General features: G+C 36.6%; 1 protein-coding gene across 2 annotated transcripts in view; it reads right to left on the reverse strand.

The window, feature by feature from the left end:
* The window catches only part of PIP5K1B (phosphatidylinositol-4-phosphate 5-kinase type 1 beta), a 97,018-nt gene that overhangs the window by 1,221 nt on the left and 72,402 nt on the right, over nucleotides 1-23,395 (reverse strand). Inside the window, exons 10-16 of one of the 2 annotated variants that reach the window (XM_084224557.1) lie at nucleotides 23,044-23,255; nucleotides 21,337-21,420; nucleotides 21,181-21,229; nucleotides 20,632-20,716; nucleotides 16,264-16,419; nucleotides 15,355-15,499; nucleotides 8,847-8,964 (exon numbers count right to left, since the gene is read on the reverse strand). In XM_084224557.1, coding sequence (XP_084080683.1) covers nucleotides 8,847-8,964; nucleotides 15,355-15,499; nucleotides 16,264-16,419; nucleotides 20,632-20,716; nucleotides 21,181-21,229; nucleotides 21,337-21,420; nucleotides 23,044-23,255 — 849 coding nt within the window. Of the gene's footprint in view, nucleotides 1-8,846; nucleotides 8,965-15,354; nucleotides 15,500-16,263; nucleotides 16,420-20,631; nucleotides 20,717-21,180; nucleotides 21,242-21,336; nucleotides 21,421-23,043; nucleotides 23,256-23,395 lie in introns of both variants that reach the window. The other variant, XM_084224556.1, reaches the window with a different exon arrangement.

Consider the following 23,395-nt stretch of genomic DNA (forward strand, 5'->3'; position numbering starts at 1 on the left):
AACAGCTGAAGAATATATTTCAGTAAACTGGAGGCATCTCAGCTGATATATCCAAAATGAAGCAAGACACAAAATCAAAACAAAGGAATCTGTAATGACCTCATTAAAAAACATTACAAAGATGTAAGGTTCCATTTATTAAACAGATTTTTATGGCCCCCTTAAATTATGCTTTTTGATACAAGCACTTAACTAACCTTTAAATAGTTTGACAACAGTTTAATCTTGACTATGAACAAAAAATCTCAGAAGGCATTTCTTAAGCTTATCTCAGAAAAAGGTAACCAGTAGATTTAAATCAATATTTCTATTTCTATAATTACAACTTCTAGCACAACCCTTGAACCTTGAGGAACGATATTTCAATATTGTTCTATGAAAACTTTAAACTTCCTACTGTGTTGTGCAACAGTGCTAGGATGTTCATAATCACTGATGTCATTGAGCACAGTGCCAGTCTCTCAGGTGCTGTTCGCTCTCTCTCTCAAGAACTGTGGTCTGGCAAGTTGAGTTGATGGACATATTACCACTTGAATGTGCTAAGGCAGTAAACTACTCAGAAAGTACAGAACCATTTCATATGTAAAGTGAAATTGTTGGACAAGTGAGTAAAATTAAAGAAAGTGGTATTCTAAAATCAATGTGATGTAAAGCTAATGAGGACTTTTAATTAATTTTACTGCTTTTCACTAAGGTGGCTATTGGTATTGCTGATGCTGGTTTTATGGTATTCCACTAATTATGCAATGGAATCAATTCTTATTCTTGTTCTTGTTTCCTTTCCTCTGACCCTTCCAAAGCATTTCAATGAAAAATTCCAATACAACTTGCATAACAGAGCTGGAGAAAAGAGACCTGACAATAACTTGTAGCAATTGCCAACTGTATGAGTCAATCACAGAAATACTGTTGATGGTACTAATACTCTTTTAAGAATATGAGATTTTCAGATGCTCATATTTATGGCAGGTACAGTCCAGTACTGTATTATTCTGGAAAGAAATCCATCTATTTCAAGGCGCAGGACAGGCAACACGGTATCTACTACACAACTTTTGGGATTTCATTGATTCCAGATAAAAGAAACTTTTTTTAAAATAAAAACTGAGTTTGGCTGTAGCAATTTGGTCCAAAATGATAAATAATGCACAAATGACATTACAGGAATCATTCCTATAATCTCTGCCTGAGATGTCTCACACTGTGTATATAATGGATTTACAATGTTTGAGCTTACTTGAGGCTTTTTGTCTTGGAGCATTTTGTGCTCTAGTTCTTTTTCCATGGATATGTTTTTGAGCTGATTGATTTCCTCTTACAGTGTTTTAAAAGCCCCAGGCATGTGAACATGTGATAATACATGCTGGCATTTTAGCACTTGGCTTCCTCAGGCAACATATTGCTTGTGATCTGAATTGGTACCTTTTTAATCTAATCAAGCACCTAATGTCTGTGTCTGATTTTCATGCAAGGGTGACTAAAGTGTTCCTTCTTACATGTTTCTTCTGCAAGAACACCTCTGCCAAACAACATTTGACTGCTTGTTTGTTTTTCACCTCCGACCTGGTTTCAGTTTTATGGGACACATAAGCCTCGTTTTTTCCTCTCCTCTTTGGGATCATGCATGGATGGAAACAGGGAAAACATAGATAACAACAGAGGAAAGGAGCAGTTAACTGTGCTGCATAAAACAAGTTGGTTTGCCCTTTTCAGCCTTTAAACAAGTTCTGTTTTGAGGGGAGTACTTGATTGGCTCTGCCATGCGCACATAACATTTTAAGGATTATTATGCTCTCAGGGGAAAGAAAAGATGCCTGTAAGTGAGGAGGTCTTAATTCCTTCCTCATACTTCCAGTATTCAGGTTAAGTTTACTAAGTTTTTCCACCAGTATCTTCAGAGGAAATGGTGAGGCAGAGAAACTGAAGTTTTTATAAAAAGAGCATATCATCAACATATCACAATTTGAAGTATGCTGTGCAGTGTGACAGCACAACTTCTAGCTTGCTTTTACATGTATTCTGCCTGGGAATTGCTTTAATTTCAGCTGCACTTTTTATTATTCCACAACAGCACCCTGAAGATAACTACACCATGATTAAAATTTAATTGAAATTATGGGACAGAGTACAGAAGAAAAGGAATACTGAAAAGTCAGAAAGTTTTGACAGCTTCTAAACAAGCATTTTATAGACCAATAATTGTTAATCTGCTTACCTATGCATCTACAGCAGCTTTGAAATACATAATTAATCTTCAATATTATTTTAAGACTTCAAAATCCTATCATAAAATTGGCATTTGGAAACAAACCACACCATAAGTAATTTTAAATATAATAGTATAACCTATGCAGTTCTTCAGACACAAATCATAGCTGCACTAACCAGGCTCTAAATATACTGGGCTTGCTCATCACTACAGTTATTCCATTATTTTATTTTACTGAAGCCCTTATCAATCCATATCTTCAGTAGCAGTGACATGTAAATATAAATTTTATGAGCCTTTCCTTTAACAACAGGAGGCAATGCTGGATTTTCATGTGAAAACTTCTGCACTACCCAAGAATTTTGCATTGTACTTAAATATACAGAAGTATTCTGTAAGCAAAAAATAATTCATTAATTAAATTCTATAGGCAGGACATATATTTATTTAAGATCCTATACACTGGACACATATTTCTTTATTTAAATCTTATATTTATCACCAGATGACTTAACATATATAGCATCACAATGGAAGAAACTTAAAAGTTTTTCACTGCTGTTTACATGCATGTCTTTTTTCTGTTGGAAGTATAAGGGAAATTTACTTCAAGCCTACTTGAAGTAAATCAATTAAATACCTAAGCCTTATTACTTTCTGATTTTACTGATATTGTAGTACAGTATATCAGCTATCTTTATAAATAATTTCATGGGGAGGCAAAGAAAACACAGTAGGATAGTTTATAATAGCATGTGTTGCTTTTTTAGCTAGGGAAAACTCAATCAAAAATTTGATACTTCACTGCAAAATAGAAGGAGTAAAGTGACTTTTATTCCTTACTTTTTAAGTGGAATTATCACTTTTAAGGCACTCCATGGTGATGCTGGACCAAGGTCTTCAGGATTGGTCGCACTTGTTAAGGAACTTTTGCAAGATTGGACTTCTATCTTCTACTAATCAAATTCCATAGAACCCTGAGACACTGACAACAGCATTTGCTGACAGTGCCTGAACTAAAACCAGTATATAGGTCTTCAAGGGAATTTTAAAAAGAGATCAAATTTATTTATGAAGTAAGAAGGAAACCCTGTTTTGTGGATTTCTACATCAAAGTGCTAAATGGAAGTGTGTTACCATCTCTGTTTCTGGCTTATATACAAGAAACCTGTTTATCTCAGAATAATTTGTTTCCAACTGTCTGATCTATCATTGTATTATATATTCATAAAAGCAATAAGCATTTAAAGTTTGAAGTTATGCAGAGAAACATTTCAAATTTAGAAGTTTTTCTACATCTCAGTGCTTCTATTTATTATTTAATTCTTTCTATTTAATTTATAATTAAAATTATTTGTATGAATTAATCAGTATTGTAACTATGTTACTAGAATAATTGGAAATTACTTAGATTTAGAAATCATTATACCTACTGCTCATTGCATATGATGCTTAGTCATATTCTAGTCATAAAAGCTAGATTTCTTAAGCTATTATCTGGGTTAAAAGTTTTATGAGAAAATAAACCAATGTAACTTAAAAGTAAACTTGATTTGAGAATGTACGTAACGATGCTTCTTAGAGTAGCGGGTGAAGAAAATGCTAATTTGAACTTGGTCTTTTATCAGAAGTATTATGGGCCCCGACCAGCATTCAGTTGTGAACTCAAGATGTCTCTCTACTTGTGTTCTGGAACAAGAATTCTTGTAAGCTGCTGTTACCAGGTACATTCTCAGTTTTGACATCAGCAGCACAGTGTGAGTTTACTTGGAGTTCCCTTAATGTAACACCTCAAATCCAATACTATTACCTGTAAGAGGAATTCCTTTTTTTTTACAACTTTCTTTTTCTGTTCCACCTCACCTTACTTGACTATTGGAATTTCCACACAAAACTGTTCAGACAGTGCCATTTTAAAGCTACTCTTTATAGTAGATTAACACAATGTCATTTTACAACAATTTTTTTTTCTATTCATGGGACCAAATTCACTGTTCTTAATTTACTAGTGGACTAAAATTTGTCCAAAAGATTTAGCATTTTAACATTTCAAAACAGAAGGCAAAGACATCATAGGATTAATGGTGCCCAAAATTAAGCAAGTTAAGCTACTTTTCGTTAAAATATAGTGGGTAAGACTACAGCAGCTTGCCTTGTGGTAGAACCACAAAGATTATTAATCACAGGGTTAAAGGAAAATCTGAGAATCCCATTTAAAACTATGTTTTTCTCCTTGCATTTTGCTCTTTTAAAAGTACATCTTGTAACTTTTCATAGATTTGCTTTATTTTTGGGATGTACATTAGAAATTACTAGCCTGCTCCTGGTGTTCTCAAAAACATGCATCTTTTCCTTCTAATCGTTCTCCTATAAAAGCAAAATTGCCTTCTGGTCAGCACTTATACTTTAGTATCATCAGGTTTTCCCAGCCACAGGCTAATTGTTGTTTCCAGGTCCACTGAAAGATATTATGGGGCATCAGGAAGTAACAGATTCGTATACAGACAGCATACTATTCCTGTTTCTTCCACGAACACCTCACTATGCATACAGAATATATGTGAATAAATTAAAGCTCACTTCCACAACAATCTCAAAACAGTCAAGTAGGCATCAATACATAGTGTGGGACATGAGACTGGAGGCAGGGTAAGTAACTTCTCAAGATGAGTTTGCTTAAGAAGTAACATGTGCTTAGCTATGGTATTCAATTTCCTTGAAGACAGCATACCTAGGGAGTTCAGGTCTGTGCCTTGATTATTGAATTTTGAATTTGTTTTTCTTTAGGGTACAGAGAAAGGGTGCTGCTAGTTCCAAAAAGCATCTGTGATTCTCTCCACTTAAGACCTATTTGTTCTTCCAGACCTTTGCTCAGGGGAATAAACACTGGGTATTTGTATGACATCCAAAGTTGGGTTTTAATTATTTTTCTGTTGATATTCATCAGTGGAATACACATCTACTTACTGCAGTCTCCAAGACATAATAGTAATGAATGTTCTACAAGCTGAAAACTAACTAAAGAGATGATTATCACACCTGAAACTCATACAGACAGCTTTACAAAAGATGTTACCTATGCCTGTCAGTAAATACTCAGAACATTCCACCATCTACCCTACAGACTTCAAACCTATAAAGAAATACTTCACAGTGCTAAGCAATGTTATTGTTAAAGAAGACTGTTGCTTTATAAACTAAATTTAAAAGCTATCAAGAAGAAATTGTTTCACTATTTAAAGGGGGCCAAAAGAACCACAGATCAGCCCAGGCTGAAGGGACCATAAGAGGCTATCTAATTCAACCTTTTGTGGGAAAGGCAGCCTGGATGAGATTATCGAGTATCACTGTCCGCTGCATCTTGAAAACCTCCTGTGATGGGGACTTTACCACATATATCCGGGGAAGTTGTTCCAGTGAATCATTCACATTATAAAAGCACACTCATGGTAAATCATTCTTCTTGAATAATTCTCATTGTAAGAACAGTTATTTCTTACATAGAGAGGAAACCTACCTCACTACAACTTGTATCCACTGCCCCTAAAGAAAAGGGGCGGGTCTCAATACTATCTGTAGTCATGCCTTTAAGTTTTGGAAGACTTTGTTGAGGTCCCTCCTGAAAATTCTGTGGACTGAAACGACCTAACTTTTACACTCTTTCTTCAAATTCTCCCCATCCTTGACCACCTTTATGGCACTCCTTTAACCCATCTTCAGTCTGTCACATCTGTTTTGGAACTCTGGGGACCAGAAGTGGACACACTACTCCATGTACAGTCTGACAAGCACTGGTGAAGTGGGATGGTCACATCTCTCTCTGTTAGCAGTGCCCCCATGGATGCATCTCAGGATCCACTTTGCCTCAGTAGCTGCAGCAATCAGCTGACCTGGTGTCTGTGTGTTGTCCGCTGGGACCCCCGGGCTCCTCTTGGCAAAGGCTGTTCCACAGCTCTTGGATCCCAGCCTGGCCAGGCTCTTTTGCTTTGTGCTGCCAGATGCAGGACTCTGCACTTCCTTGCTTGAACTTTGCACAGTTCTTGTGGCCTGGTCCTGCAGCCTGTTCATATCTCTGAAAGGTGGCTCTCCCTGCTGACGAGTCCCCCTCAACACCCAGTTTAGTGACACAAACGTGGTGAGGGTGCTTTTGGTCCTATCATCCAGATCATTCGTGGAGATGTTACAACATGGAGCTCAGTACTGATCCTTGGGGGGCCCCACGTGGGACAGGCTGCCATTCTCAGTAAAACACGTTGATCACCTATGAGATGATTCCTGCCTGTCTCACAGATCATCCCCATCCAGTCTATACCTGACCACTGTCTAACTGTGGGACACATGGTGCATGTCAAATACTTTACTGAAGTACAGGCAAGCAACATCCACTGGTTTTTCCATATTGACTGAATATGATAATTTGTTTTAGAAAGGTGATCAGGTTAGCCTGGCATGATTTATTTTTGATAAATCTCTGCTGGATTTTCCCAGTCACTTGCTTCATTTAGCTGGTAATAGTTCCTAGGAGGCTTGTTCTGCCACTTTCCGAGGGACTGCAGTAAGGATACTATGTCCTTTTAGGGCCATTCTTACAGACAGGTATGAGATCTGCCCTCTTCCAGTCATCAGGAATGCCCCCTGATCTCTATGAATTTTCAAAAATAGTAGGACAGTGGCCCAGCAACAATATCAGCCACTTCTGCTGACACCCTGGGGTATATTCCCACCCGGGCCTTGCATTTATGTGGGTTGAGCACTTGCAGGCCACTACTGGTGGGTCAATATGTCTGTTGTTGTATCTCCTTGATCCTGGGAGCTATGGTCTGGTTCCTGCTGAACAGGGAGGAAAGAAGGTACTGAGAACCTCTGTCTTGCCAGCATTATCTGTAACTTTTTTCCCTGCCTGCTCTAGTAATGGGCCTTTTTCTTCCCTGGGCTTCTGCTGAAGTGCTGCTTTAGGTTGCAATGCAAGATGTACCCAAAAGTATGTACTCTATCACCATCTGTTAAAACCAGGTGGGGCAGTGTTCTTTATCTCTTCCATGACTCATCCCTGATAACTTCCTCGTGGAAGGAGGTGGGGGCGAAGAGGTGGATATCTTTTGCTAATGGGCCATCAAGCCTCACTGCATGACTGATAAGATTACATCATCCCACTGTTCGATGCTCTGCCCAGGGGGAGGAACCAAGCATTCTACATCTAATCGGCCACTGGTACTTGATACTGTTTTGTGTCAGTGGAGACAGGACAGACAATTTCCCTAAGTGTGTGTTGGACTATTGAATTAGGAGCTATTAACTGAGTACTATACACAATCCAGCATTGCTGACTAAGAAGAAAGAAAAAAACATCAGTGGCACAGCCTACAGAAAAAGAGAATGTGACAAACATATTTCATCTTGATGTAAGATCAGACACAAAAATGTTTCATCTGAACACTAGAATTTATTTTTTTTTAATGGAGAGATAATTATTGAAACAACTTCTGTAGGGATGTAGCAGAGTTTCCACTGCTGGAGGTTTTTAAGCTGCAGTGCAAAAGGGTGTTAGATAATCTTATCTAGGCTCCCTTTTCTGCAAGAAGTTGGACTGGATGATCTCTTGAAGCTCCATGCAACTGAGCTGTTTTATGATTCTAAGATAGTATGGATTTCTTAAGACAAAGATCAGGTAACTCTGGGATAAGAAAAATTTAAAATGCAATGAATTTTATCTAGAAAGGAAACAACCATGTATCTGTGAAACATTTATTAGAAACATGAACAAACTTCCCTCTTTTGATTCTTCATCTCTGGTACAATTCTTGCCATGAAAGTCAAGGGGAAATATTTCTAGAATAATGTCAGAATCGTTTATGATTTATGAAAATAAGCCTTTGGGGAAAAAGGCCAAGCTTAACATACCTGGCCCCTGCATTTATACTGACAATTTAGAGCAGCCTAAAAAAATTAGATGCAAAAAAACTTCTCTCAGTTGGAACTTGAATTGGATGTCTACTGCTTTTATGTCTGTGGAATGTGAGCTATGGGTACCTAGAGAACATTTGAAACACAGGTGATATGAAGACAATAAAATATAGACTTGACCTTATCTTTCAGCAGTCAGATAAATTGCTTACTAGGAACTGAAACAGCAAAGAAAAGATACATTTTTAATCAGCTGTCACAATTGAACAACCCTTCAAATCAGAAGAGGGAGCCATCAATGTATTTCACACTGAGCTCTACTGGCTTCAAAATCAGTGGCATAAACACAGAACTTTCCAACCTGAGAAATTTTAATTTCTATATTGTGAGGTATTCTACATGAAGAGTAAAGATTTTGTTGTTGCTGTTGGTGGTTTGGGTTTTGGTTTTTTTCCCTGCAATAGAAAACAACAGAAAAGACCTCCTACCATTAGAGAAAAACTGAAAGGTGTTTTGGCATACTTAATTATTAATGCAATAGTTAATATGCATGTAAATTCTTTAGGGACTTGCTTTGGCAAATCATACCTATGCAAACTTATGCATGTTTCATACAAAAAATACCTCAATAAACCTCTCGATTGAAGTTGAGCAGCTATTTTAGTCCTTTACTGAGACTGAGTCAAAGCAATTACAGGCAAAAAAGCCCATTAGAAACAGTTTGAGAACTTACTAAGTAGACATCCAAAACTGAAGCATTATCATTTTCCATTTCCAATGTGCTCTGTTCTGAAGTCAAATAGATGGCACTATCTCCCAAAGTGAATGTTGAACTTGAAGGTAACCCTTTACTGCAAAGAGAAGGGAGAGTGCAGTCAACCAAAAGCCCAAGTTACAAAGCTCATTCATAACAAAATTTTAAAATAAGTTTCTCCATTAAACATTAAAATCTTCAAAATATTTGGAAAAAAAGAATGTAAATAAACAAATATAGATATGTTGGCAATGGCTAGATAACTGGAAGTTCATATTTGACTAATTGTACAATTTATTTTTGCATTTACTAAAATTTTATCAGAAAGTAATGCTATTCTTGAATTTCAATATTTATTTAATGAATGAAACTATGTCACAGTAAATGTCACATAATTACATTAATCTCAAAATGCATTACATTACACATGGTGTAAATTTTGTAATTCAAAATAGGGAGAAAAAAAGTAAGCAATTAGGTGCATTGTAACATTAGTAACATTGGACTTTTCCATGCAGACACAGTTCACTAGCAGCCATAAGTTCAGAAGGAAAAGTGGGAGAACAAGAGTGTATTGTCACTAGTATACCTATGCAAGGAATTTATGTTTACAGAGCAGGTACACTCTATTACTTTATTCATTGATGGATTTTTTTTTTTGTTCTCTGACTTACAGAAATAATGTGAAACTGCAAATGCACTTCCACAGAAATCTCATTTTGTAACACACTCAGTCAACAAAGCTGAAACTCTCAAAGGTGTTTTAATGGACTCAGATGTCCCTTATCACATATCTTACTAGCTGCCAGAAATTAGGGTCCAGGCTGCCTTGAAAACTCAACTGTCAGTTGTGCAGGGACATATTTTAGAAGTTCTTACCTATTTACAGACAAGGTGAAAAGCAAAAATTCTGAATTATAACTTGGTATGGAAACATGGTTACTGATGGTTAGCCATCAGTCCAGATATGACTAATTTCCCTCTCTCTTAGTACTACTTTAAGTATATTTCAGATAGGATAGAACTTCAGAAAGGACAAAACTAGCATGCACAAGGGCAAAACTAGCATGCACAATTCAATGCAGAAACTAGCGCGTAAAGTTGAGATTCAACTGCTCAACAAAATAATGAATCAATGTCATACTGGAACAGAGCTTTACATTCACTATATTACAATGTTCCTTTTATCATATAATGCACTTTACATTTTTTTAAAAGCAAGACTATGTCTCTTGCACTCCGATGACCTAGGTCCCATTGACTTAGCATTATTCTCCTATGTGTAGCTTGAATTCTACTGAGTAGTGTAAAAGAGCAAAAACAAAAATCTTGTAATTAATCTCTTAACAGCAATACACATGCTGCCAGAAGTTAGTAACTGTAGTTCAAATTTCTTCAATAGCATCATCATAGCTGCATTTATTGCCAGTTTTAATGCAGCCTCATTTTAATGAGACTGATAAGGCAAAGCCATATTGGGGGTGGCACAGGAGAGAACAAGTGAAATCCCTTCACAGTGTTTCAGAAAGCAGTTCAGAGGAAGAGTTTTAATACAGTTTCTATAGTGCACTGAGTTCTCATCCTTAATTCTCAGGTTGAATAAGAAAAACCAAGCAAAAAAAAAAAAAAAAAAAAAAAACAAACAAACAAAAAACCACTTTTACAGGTACTTTCTCGCATTCAGTAACGACCAGCCAGAAGGAGCATGCTCAGCTATGCGGTTGCCCTTCTCTGGCTAGAACATTCTATTTGATCTTGGTCCTTAATTAAGAAAGAAAAAAAAGAAGCAAAAATAATTCCATCATTAGAGAACTGGGAAAGCTTTGCTTTACTTTAAGCCACAATTACATATTGTTTCAATCACAGTCAAATTTTCTTTCCCATGGGGATACCCCCAGTGACTCAGTGCATATGTTCATAGCTTTTGAGCATTCGAGCCTTTTTCTTCCACCCAACTGCTTATTATCATGAAGCATGTGTGAATTTAGTCTATTTTGAATCAGATTCAGACAAAGTTGTCTAAGCTTCAGAAGCTAACAGTAGTGTGTGGACACAGAACATTGAAATTTAACACACAAAAGTTTATTTATATAGAACACCAACTGGCAAAAAGGGTGCTTAATGTTCTTTACAACAGAAAAACCTATAAATCCCTGTCACTGAAAAAATAGCAGAACAGCATTTCAAAGTCTGGATGCTTCAGGAAGCTTGACTGTGTAAGGGAACAAATCCACAATCCCTCAAAGCCTTCCAAAATTTCAAGTGGTCTCCACCAAGAAACAGCAACACTAAGGTAAGACAAAAAATTGAAAAATATACAGATAAGAAGAGAGAAGGAGAAGACAGAAGTCCAGACTACACATACATCTTCCAGAAATGAGGTACAGAATGCATAAAGAGAAAGAAGAATTAGATTTCATATAGATTTTTTTCCCTTAGGCTCAGATGTATCAGAAGAATTCAGCAGTCCTCCTTATATAGCTCACAGTATCTTGGCATTGCTCTAAAGAGGGAGGTGAAGCACCCCTTTATGCATTGTGAGATTTTGTTTGGGTTTGGGACTAGAGAGTCCCATGAGGTCTGCTGAAAAATATATTGAAAAAATACTTTCTGTAGTCTTGGGATATTTAAACACGAATTGTAAAACATCTACAGTTTGAAACATTTAAAATATTTTAAAGCCAGTTTCAAACATTTCCAGAAGTACTATGACCTTCTTCAGCTCTTTACAATTCTAAAAGCCATGTCAAGTGAGACAAGAGTCATAGTGCTTAGGGCATTCAGATTTGTCATCTTCAATTTAATTCATCAGTACTAAATAGGAAAGCTTTTCCTGGAAGGGAAAAAAAAATCTGTTATCACTTCTGCTATAAAAATAATCCCTAATATAATACGTAAGTATTACATTTCCTAACATAAAACAAATAAACCCTTTCAAACAAGTGGTTTTGGACTAATACTTACACTTTCTAGTGGAAAACAGACCCTTTAGGTACTAAAATATCTCTGCACCAAATATAAACCTACTTAAGAAATAGAAAATATTTGAAAATTTTAATAGAAGCAACAAATTGTCAATTCTGTTCTTTTACTAAAGGAATACTTGAGATTGCTTATGACAAAACCACTTAACTGAGAAACAGCTTAATTGAAAAGAAACCAGCTGTCTTCTGACATACAAGAAGGCCTACATCTACTGAATAGCATATGGCATGGTTGTCTTTTTTTTTCTTTTTCCTTCTGTTTTTAGGTCCAGTCCTTTTTGTGCTGAAAAATACAGCCATTTCCCCCTCTCCATGAATCTTTCATTTGTATTAATTACTGTTCACACTGTCTGGATAGCACCTTGGGTTTCCTCTACTTTTTCAACAACTGAGGAATAACTTGGTGAAAATAATCAGCTTGCAGCCTGGAAAAATACTCCTAATAAGTTGTATGTTTATGACTGCTGCTGAGTCTCTCTTTTTCACTTTAATCACAAGTCCCTAAACACTTCTCTGCACTATATACCAATTAGTTATGCTAGTTTTAACCTGTACCAAGACAGCTTTACAAAAGCCCTCCTCAGAAAACACAGTCTCAAGAGCTGGCTCCACCTGAGCAAGTCACCTCTGTCTGCTTAACCTCAGCAGCAGCAGCAGTTTCTCCCTTTCTACTCACAGATGCTGACCACTCTCAAGGAGAGAGGGTGTGTTATAAGCTATTTGCCTCTCCTCGAGGGAGTACTACATTGGATAACAGAAACAGAGCGTAATTCTGAAGAAAAAATCCAACCCAAATAGAAAATACAGTGTGTGCTTCAAGGTATCCAAAAGTATTATTACTCTCTTTTTAATGAGGAAAATAATACCATCTGTTTTCTAAGTGGTATGGGCACATACTGCTCATTAGTAGGAGCCAAGGAGATGTACAAATATCAAGCACACAGGACTCTCCTCCTTTATTAACTTAAAACAGACATTTCTGACAGGTTACAAGCAAATTCATGTACTCCCTACTTTGTGCTATTTTACTTTGAAGAACAATGAAAAAGCCTGATGAAGAAGATGCCAAACTGTAATTCTAATAAATAACAAAGCAGAATGTCGCAGTCAATTATGTATTTAAAGACTGAAAGCAGGCTCACATTTGTAAACACATCTTTAATTCAGGCTTTGTTTCAAAGACTGCACCAAGCTTTCTGTTTATCAGAGATAAATGGTAAAATGATGAATCCTGCATCACATAATTTGCTAATATTCAAAAGAACTTAGGTAAGTAAAAACGCAGATCTGAATCTACAATTCAGTGCATCATTATAGCATTGGTTTTTTTGGTGGGTTTATTTCCCTGCTAGCTTTTTTTATGGGAGGACTGAAGTACCTTCAGTGAACCATAGAAACAAGTAAAACTTCAGATGTATATTTTTTTTTAATGCCAAGAAGAAATTACCTCCCTGAACTGATGCCAAAAGAAGTGGGCACAAAACAGCAGGTGTCCAGAATGTTATGGAAATTAGTTCGATACTGAGCATGCTTTGCAAGCTTTCTTAACTCCTAGCTATGACAGGGAAGCTAATCCTCATGAATTGTACATACTGTGTGACACACACCACTACTTAATGAGAATTAAAAACTGCCTCCAGGCCCTAGCTGAAGAGAGCATACCTAGACTAGCAAAGATGTTAGTTGGTAAGCCCCTGTGGCAGATCTCTTGGCTACAGTATAGATGTTTTGGCAGAAGATATGGAGAGAACCACACGTGTGCATACTAGTACCAAGCCTGCTGTGTCAGAGAATGTGCTCTCTCATAATGATGAAGTCCATACCTGAACTGCAGACACTAACAATCTGATTTTTTAATGCTAATCACATAGCTGACAACATGTCCTGCCATTTGAGGTTATTTCATTGACTGCATCACTACTGGAAAGTAAATGAGTCTAGATGTGCAATCATAGTGTAGACCTGCTATTTTGGAGTATGTTTACAGTACAATATAATAGAATTACTCATAGGTTTTCTTTACAATTAATTTTTTAGAGAGTAAAGAATATTTGAAATGCTTTAAATCTGAACTCTTTATTCAGACAACTCCATCATTTGCTTTTCCTGACTGATGCTGATACAAAGCAGTTCTGTATTTTTATTTGATACTTAAAGTACTCTATAACTTTATTTCTATCAAAGAAAAAACTTTGTGAAAGTTCATGAATATTGAAGTCCTACAGATAATTTGACACAAGTTGAAGTGAATGAGCTCTATTTCTACTAATGCTTATTCATCAGTTATTTTATTTTCTAAAGCTTGTGCAGAAACATTTTTGTTCTGCAATAAAAACTTCATATTCATTACACCCCAAAACATGCTTCATTCCTATTTTTATAGCAAACCAAACCATATGGAAGATGCCACATCAGTGAAATTTATTTCAATGTAATGGAAGTGGAAGCTGTAAATATCACTATCATCAAGTAATGCTGCAAGTCATTTTACTTTTTATGTAAATACAGTTGTCGAATATTTAACAGGAGGTAAAAAACTACTGCCTCAAGATTACTTTTAGAATAACTTGATTTTTTGGGCAACATGCAGTTTACAGGAAAGAGCTATATCTTGGCACATTAGTGCATTTGTCAAATTTGTACATTGAGTAGGTCAGTCCAGATTTTTCCAAACAATATTCAAGATGCTTGAATGGCTACCCTTCTTGATGAAAACAGGCAAAGAAATGGCTCAATACACAGTAAAGAGATCTGCAAGTAGGCAAGGTGACCCAACACAGACACTTCAGGTTCACAAGGGAGCATACAGGCACATACAATCTCCCAGCAAGACTAAAGCATGGTATTGGACTGACACAGTTGAAATATTTTCAAACCCAACTCAAATCACATTTAACCTAGCTCACTAGCATCTGCACAACTTTTCTTAAGACACTTCTATTTTTATACTTCCTGGTTTAAAATCAGACAGGCTCTAAGCACACCCGTGGATGAAGTTTCACATAAATTTACTTCAGAAAATGGTTGTTATGGAAGAATTTAAAGCAGACCATTCAGTGTACATTCACAGTACATTCAGAATGAAGAACAATTTTTCCTTTTCCTAGCACATTACCATTTTTTGCAGCTATTTCAGTCTACAGCCAAGTTACAAGAAGTACTTCCTACCCTGATCTTAATGTTTGGTTTATGGTACAGACTAAGGCCCAAGCAAAGTTTAGATATAAAATTATTTTGGAACATGAAGAAAATCTCATATAATATTTTTCACCATGTTTATGCTTTCTATTTCATGATCCCCACTTACAATATGTATAATTACAAACAACTATCTGATAAATCCTACAAGCTTTGGCACCCCTCCTTCACTGGAAAGAGTAAAGACTGAGTTACAGAGACACTTGCCCCTTCTGCTTCTTATTTTGCAGAGCCCCCTTCTGTTGAGCATAGTGTCAAATTTCTAGCAGAACAGAGGGGAATTCTCTAACATATACGGCCTTTACCTGCTCGAATAGAGTGTAGATTGATCCCGTTGACAGTGATCATCTGCATTCAAGGAAGAAGAGGAAAGTGTAGTTGCCAAGGAAGCTGCTTCAAACAGAGATGGAGTGCTTGGCACTAGATCCGGCCGGTGGTGTGAACCTAGTACTGCATATGCAGAAATAAAGAACAATGTTAACAAACTTATTTTTAAATTTAGTCCAAGAATCTTAATATAAGTATATCAAGTCCCATAGTGCCCTCATAAGCTTCTTGAAGTTTCCTAATATTTGAATTTATGAGATGGTATTATTCATATGCCCATACCCACACTCCTTCATATTACAGAGTGAATTTCAGCTGCTAACAAGTACATTCAGCAGAACACAGAGTAACTCCAAAGTCAAATATTAAACAGAGGTATGAGCTATGAATTCTTCTAAGTCTGAGGACTATACTCATGCTACCAGGACTCATTTATCAGATTGGATTAGGTAATTGGTTCTGCTTTCACCATGGCTGCAGGCAAATTCTGAAAGGGGCAGAGTTGTATGTCTTCAAAAAAACTCTGAAAACAATGAACTGAGCTTCAAAACACTTCATGTGACATGCTTCATTAGAAGTCAGTGGAAAGGATAGCATTGTCTCTGGCCTTAATGTTCTACCTGGACTGAATATCTTTTTTCATGATGTCCTGAAATTTGAAACATCATATAACAATCTTAACATCATATTGTGAACTTTGATTCTGACTTTGTCTTGCTCCTGAAGGTCCATTTTGACAAATATTACCAACTACTCTCTCCATAAGAATAACCTGACTCTGATTTTGAGAGTTCAGCCATACTCGTAATGTTCTAGTTATAGGACTTCTAGAGCTTATACAAAATTTTTGATAGCATAATTTAGGTTGTTTATTTGAAAGACTGTACCTTCTTCATCAAGGCTGGCATAACTTTGTCCTTCAGCAAGAATGCCATGCTTTTCATCCTTCCACTCCTGGCTAACTGCACACACTATTTCTTGTGATGCTGCCTTTAGGGCTGTGATGGAATTACACCGTTTCTTTGAAGGTGAAGGCTTTAAAGCTGCATTACCAAATGAACATAGATGTTGAATAATGTCATCTTATCTCCCTATGCATCTTTAACAGCAAATGAAAAAGTAAGCCATATAGAAAATACAGGTTTTGAATACAGATGAAGAAAATATCCAGAAACCCACTTAACAAACATTACATTAAAACTAGAGTGAAAGGTATTGTTATTTCATCTGTAAGAGACGTACTTTTATCTTTTTCAGTTTCTTACTGCTTATTATAGGACAATAAGTCAAGTAACTGGCACCACTGATTTAAAAAGCTTCTGTGGAATACCAACCCATGTAATCAGAGACAGAATGATACAGAAAAAAAAGCCAGAAAATACAAAAATGGGAAAGACATTTGGAGTATTCTGAGAGGTTATGATCTGTTTTTTGAGCTGTTAACTACTTCTGTGTAATGATACTGAATAATTTCCACTTCAGACTCACCTGTCAAAATATTTCTTTTTGGATACAATAAATACTTCCCAAGTCTTGATGGCCTACACACTCAGGTATCAGCACCTCTTTTATAAGTCTTAGCAGGGCCTGCCTATTTAAAAAGCATTTTGAATCAAACTCTGGGGGTTTGATTCAAAATCAAACAGATGGGGGTCATAACCATGACCCCCATCTGTAGTTTTTCTCTGGAAGGATGCCAGCTATTTAATTTAGTGGTTTTCAGCTGCTGGCTGCTGATCTCCATGCATTGGCTGCAAAGTTACTTCAGATGCACTATTACACTTCTTTATTGCTTTACTACAAAGTTCAAATTAAAATCAAGTTACTTGGCTGAAGACTGAAGGAAATAATCAGATACATAGTTCCAGGGTATTTTTAAAAAAGAAGACAGTTGCTGAGCTAGCCTCTGCCCAAGGCTAAATCCACTTATTAAGTTTTTGTTGTTAGTTATGCATGGTTGTTCTGTGCACTAGGGAAAAAACCAGATTCAGAACAGGGCTAAAATGTTTTAACTGAAATGTCAGATTCAAAGCTTGGAAATAATATTCCTGAAGGCAGGAAAACTCCCAATTTTTTATGAAAGAATAATAATGCATTTGAACCATTAATCTGTATAAAAGTGCATTAACAGCCTCGTATACAGAGGAAATCAATAAGAGCAGGATACTTAGACAGGTTAATTGCCTGGAAAAATGAGACAGATTAATTAAGATCAGAGAGAAAATTAGGCATGATATTCTTTAATTGTACATTGTAGGCTTCAAATACAGAACAGGTTGTGTCTTGTCCTGGAACAAATCTAGTAGTCAGAATTAGAAAGAATAGGGGCAAAAAAGATGCAGATGTTGAGGCAGGATACATGGTATTTATTTTGTCAGATGGGAGTGTCAAGTAGTAAGGAACAGACACTCTTTATTCTTTATCAATGCAGAGGAGTTCCTTTGAGTATTGTCTCAGACAGCAGAACTCCCACCAGTTCTTTGACAAAATTATTCTAAGATTTAAAAAGAACTGGGTCTCAGGAGGCTCCCTTCACCTTTAAGCTGAATTTTGCTTCACATTTTGTAACATTACACCAGTTGCTTCTATTTTCTTATTAATCAATCTTTTCCAAATGACTTAACTTTGAACATTTTAAATTGTTAATTTATTCTAGTATTTGTATTAATTTTTGGTTTACTTAAATCTTATTTAGTTCTAGTGTTTGTATTTTGTTCTCTCTCTGTCCACACAGAATTGTTTCTCACTCCAGATAACTAATGAAAATGTTAAGAGACCAACATAACACTGGTCAAAAAGTATTTGCAAAACTCCTTCTATCAGTTTAAGACAATGTCATGTGCTCAACACTCCTCTTGTAGTATTTGGGCCGAGTGACAATTCCACATTTTGACACTCAAACTCCAAAGCAAATACAGTTCCATGAGCAGGATTATGAAACTGCTAACTCAGATCCATTTTAAAGTACAAGTTCCTCTACAAGCTAGATAATTCTAGCCCATCAGTTAATACTTATTTGTCAAGAATACTGCTTCATAAAAACCCTCAACTCAGAAAACACTCTCCTACAGGATAATCAAAACCAGCCATTCTCTTACTAGAAAGAAAGAAAAAAAAAAGTGAAATTTCGGCATCACCTCCATGGGTTAAAAAAATAATCTGGTAGTAAAGCAGCAAGTTAGCATGTGTGCACACTATTTAAAACACCTAACCTGTATGTCATACTGTAAGATTTTATACCACTTGTGATAATTGTTGGAAAAAAAACCTCATTGCTCACAATAATCCAAATAGCTTTTCTCCAAAGAACAGCTTGAGGTTTGATCTCATCAAACCTCATCTTTTCCTTGCCAGTATATTTATTACACTTTCTTACTGAACACACATTGAGTACATCTCAGCAGTTGTCATAGAATGGCATATGTTGGAAGCAATATGAAAAATCATCTAGTTCCAAACCCTGCTGAGCCCAGTGACACCTACCACTAGAGCAGTTTGCTCAGATCTCCACCAAACTGGCCTTGAACACTCCCAAGATGGGGCACCTACCATTTCTCTGGGCAACCTGTTCCTGTGCCTAATCACCCTCACTTGTAAAGAGATTCTTCTTAACATCTAACCTAACCTTCTTCAGCTTAAAGCCATTGCCTCTTGTCCTGTCATTATATACCCTTTTAAGAAGTCCATCTCCAGCCTTCTTGTAAGTCTCCTTTAGGTACTGGAAGACTGCCACAAAATTTCCCATAGGCCTTTCTTTGGGCAGAACATCCCCAACTTGCCTAGTTTGACTTCATAGGAGAGGGACTCCGTCCCTCTCCTATGGTTGTTGACCCTCCCCTGGACTCTCTCCATCAGTTCCATGTCCTTCCTGTGCTGGGACCCCAGAGCTGGTGCAGCCCTGCAGGTGGGGTCTCAGCAGAGCAGAGCAGAGGGGCAGAATCCCCTCCCTGGCCCTGCTGCCCACCCTGCTCTGGATGCAGCCCAGGACACGTTTGGCTCTCTGGGCTGGCAGTGCCCATGGCTGGGTCATGTCCAGCCTCTCACCCACCAGCACCCCCAAGTCCTTCTGGGCTGGGCTGCTCTCCATCTGATCATCCCCGAGCCAGTGCTAGTATTCGGGGTTGCCCCAACACAGATGTAACACTTTGCACTTGACTTTGTTGAACCTGGTCAGGTTCCCATGGGTCCACTTCTCAAGCTTGTCCAGGTCTCTTTTGTCCCCCATCACCATCCTTCAACTTGCAACACTTGCAGCATTTCAGATTGAATTTCCTTTCATTATCATGGTCGATATATAGAGAAATTATCCATCAATTCATTAATATTTATAAGACTCACAAAAAGTTTTATTTTCCTGAAAAGCTGCCACAACATATCATGCATACAGGGAATCACTACTTGGGGTTAATTCAAATTTTCTCTTTTTCTTTTAAATATTCCTTCATTCTACTTAAAATATCTTAATTGTTTTAGTATAGTTAGTCTCAGCCTTTTCCTTTCATCTGCCTATCCTATTCTTTTTCTTATTTAGAATTTCACAAAACACTTATCATATACAATTCTACCTTCTTACTGCAGTATCAGTTTTCCCTCTTCTTCATATGCCATTACACATAATCATGTTTGTTGTTCTGATCTGCCAGGCCTTTAACACTGGTTTTCATGGGCAGGCTCAGAGTTCACAGGTTTGATTATCTTTAGAAAAGTGTATCATCTTTAGACAACATGCAGAGCAACAAAGGCCAATATGACTTTCTACCAGTGGTAGAAAAGGTAGTGAAAATGAAACCTGATCTGAACTTTTGATGGAAAAAGCCTGTATGAAGTTGTCTCTGAAGTTGTTTTGTTGGATTTTTGCTTTTAATTACTAAGACGCTAAATTAATTTCCCTGATTTGAGTCAGTTTTGCCTGGGATAGTACTTGGTGAGTGATCTCTCCCTGTCCTTATTTGAATCCACCCACTTTTGTTAAAACTTTCCCCTGATCTAGTTGAAGAGGGAGGGTGATAGAGTGTTTAGGTGGTAACCTGAAGCCAACTTTAGACAGCCCTGATGTGACAAAAGTACATAATACATAATTCTCTGTAATTTTACTAATGGAGTAAAATCCCAATTGTCAGAAATTCAGTTTCCTGACTGAAGCTACAAAAGTGCTACATGATGTTGTAGAAAGGCTTGTTTCACTGCCAAGACAGGAGCATATAAGGTTATGATTATAAAAATATCTAAAAAAGTAGAAGTCACTACTCTCTTACCTTGAGCTTTTTTGAAAACTCTTGCATTCATAAACTTTAAAAATCTGTCTGCATAAAAACTTGGTCGGTGAACTGAAACAGTATCCTACGAGATTAAAAAAGATCTCAGTCACATTTTCCACAAGTAAGGTGTCAAGATGAAGCTGGACACCTCAGGTGAACTATAATATGCATTTCAGGCATAGTCAAAAATAGTGAATCACTACCATTTATGAGTTATGAATTATACAGCTATATTCTGCAAAATCTTCCAAGCATTTGAAATTATTTTTTTTCAAATTATGTATATCTTTCAGTTATAGATTCATTATGTTTTGCTAGGTGGCTAGACTTGTGTAAGTTATAAGGAAAAACTAATATTATTAGTTGTTATTTGAAAGCTCAACAAATAAAACCAGAGCATGTATTGGGAAAATTTCAGCAGCAGCTCAAACCACATGGTGAGGTTAGACTACAAATGTACCAGAACAAATTTCTTCCTGGTCAACATTAGTCAAAGGACACCAGCTAAAATATCAGCAGTTTAAAAAATTAATAAAATCTACTTACCCCATCATAAACAAGAGCTTTCCAAGAATGTTCCAGTTTCTTCATTAACCTAAGTAAAAAACTACATCAGAACTGCTTTATAAAGCTTCCACTTTATAAATAATTTCAGATTATTTTGCTCAGTGAAAATTCATTGAAAGTTGAAGTTCAACTTACCTGTAAGACTGGAGAATATCAATAATACCCATAAATAAAAGCAGCTTTTCACCTCTATGGCTTTTTGCTGGAATACCTCCCATTCTAAGAGAAACAACATAGAATATTTTTTAAGACATCTGTGATCACCAGTTAACCAGCTGAACTGTACCCACTTGTAAACCCAAAGGAGTAAACAATATTCAAGTCAGATGCCAGAGTGCAAAGTCAGTCAAATGTGAATCACCTAGGATGCAATGGATTTTAAATAGAAAATTTGAAGTATCTGGGATTCAGTGGTAAGTATCCATGATTAAAAAAAAGAATGAATACACATTTTAAACAGAATTGGAAATATTCAGATGATTTGAGAAGTGGAAGGAAGTATACATCAGTTTATTGCTAATGAAAATAAATAACTTTAGATAAGGGAGAATTTTCTCACTTTATTGATCATAGGTAACAAATCACAAAGAGTTTGCACATTAATCAAAGTCTAAAAAGGTTGTTTCATATATTTTTCACTAAAAATTATGTATTGCTGTGCTTTTCCAAAATTTCTTTACAGACAGATAAGTGACAGATAAAGCAACAGTATCAAGCTGAGAATTCTGACTGTGGGCCTCCAGTTGGTCCCAGGTCCATACTCAGTCATGAACGGTCATTCTAAAACCCACTCTTCCTACTCAAACACCTAGAAAAATGGTCCATTTTAGAACCTCAGCATTGTTTTTTGCTCCACTAGCCATTATGTCAATATAAGAGAGATTGTGCAAGGAGCAAGGAAGGACTACACTTGACAGGATCTGAGTAGCACTACATTAGCTCAAGTGATGTGCCAGCCCAGCTAGTGCAACACCTCTGCCATCATACAACAGCACTGGCCATCTTCTGTGTGAATGTGAGTGAGTTGTAAAAACCAAGTGAAATAAAGCTCTGTCTAATTATAATCTAGAGTTCTCAGTGTCTGGAAACACTCTGTGAATGCTGAATATCATAATTCTCTCACTTGTTTGCTGTAGGTTTAAGCACAGATTTCTATATAATTAGGTGTATTTACCTACATAGCTCCCTTGAGAACCAGGAAGAAAAGTAAATTCTTAATTTTAGATTAAATCCTAATTAAAATAAAGGACTGATTATATGCAATGCTGAATGGGGACGATAATACCCTCGTAGTACTTAATATATTATGAAAGAAACAACAGAATAATGATTGTTTATATATTCAAATTTCTATTAAAGTTTTTGCTAGACAAAAAAATAGGAGAAAAACATCAGTTCTTAATATCAGGAAATGTAATATATGACTGCACTTCAGTGGTCGACGATATTCTCGGTACATTGAGTATACTACTTCAAGATGAAAACAACCCCTGTAGGAATAGCCATTTCAATGTTAATTTTTTGGACTCACAAGGCTGCTTTCAGTTAAAATTAGATTGTAGCTGGGACTCTTGTAATAGTTGTCTGATAGCATTTCTTTTATAAAGTAATGCATGTGTGCATATGTAAGTCACTCTGAACACCATTTATTTAAAGACAATCAATCTACTGACCAACATTCCAATTTCATGCTCTGTGGCAAATCTCGATGATGCAGCTTTTGGGGAAAAAAAAGAAAAAAAGAAGGCTAAATCTTTCAATTCCTGGAATGCAGTGTACTCATGAAAGTTTTGCCTGTTAATACTTTTAAAAGCAATCTTAAGATCATGTTACAGCACTTACGTGTTTGTTGTCTCGGTGGTGACGGATTCTCCAGACTTCCCAGGGCCCTGTATAGACTCCATGGCTGTAGAATAGAGAACTTTCTGCCCTCCATGGCGTTTTGGATCTGATGCACTCTGGGAACACTCTCCTTCTCTTTCCTTCATGTTACTGTTCAATATGTGGATCCCCAGAAGCAGACTGTAGTCCATGATCTTAAAACTTTCTAGAACCTAGCAAAGAAGGAATGACTATACTGAAACCACAAAAGAATTACACAGCAGCATTTTGCAAACCTAAGTGAAAACAGGCCCTCAAAGCACAAGCTTCTCTTACCAGGAAGTGTGTGAAATTACAGTTACACAAAAACTTT

This window comes from Fringilla coelebs (genome assembly GCF_963513975.1).
Source record: "Fringilla coelebs genome assembly, chromosome: Z".
Taxonomy (NCBI): domain Eukaryota; kingdom Metazoa; phylum Chordata; class Aves; order Passeriformes; family Fringillidae; genus Fringilla; species Fringilla coelebs.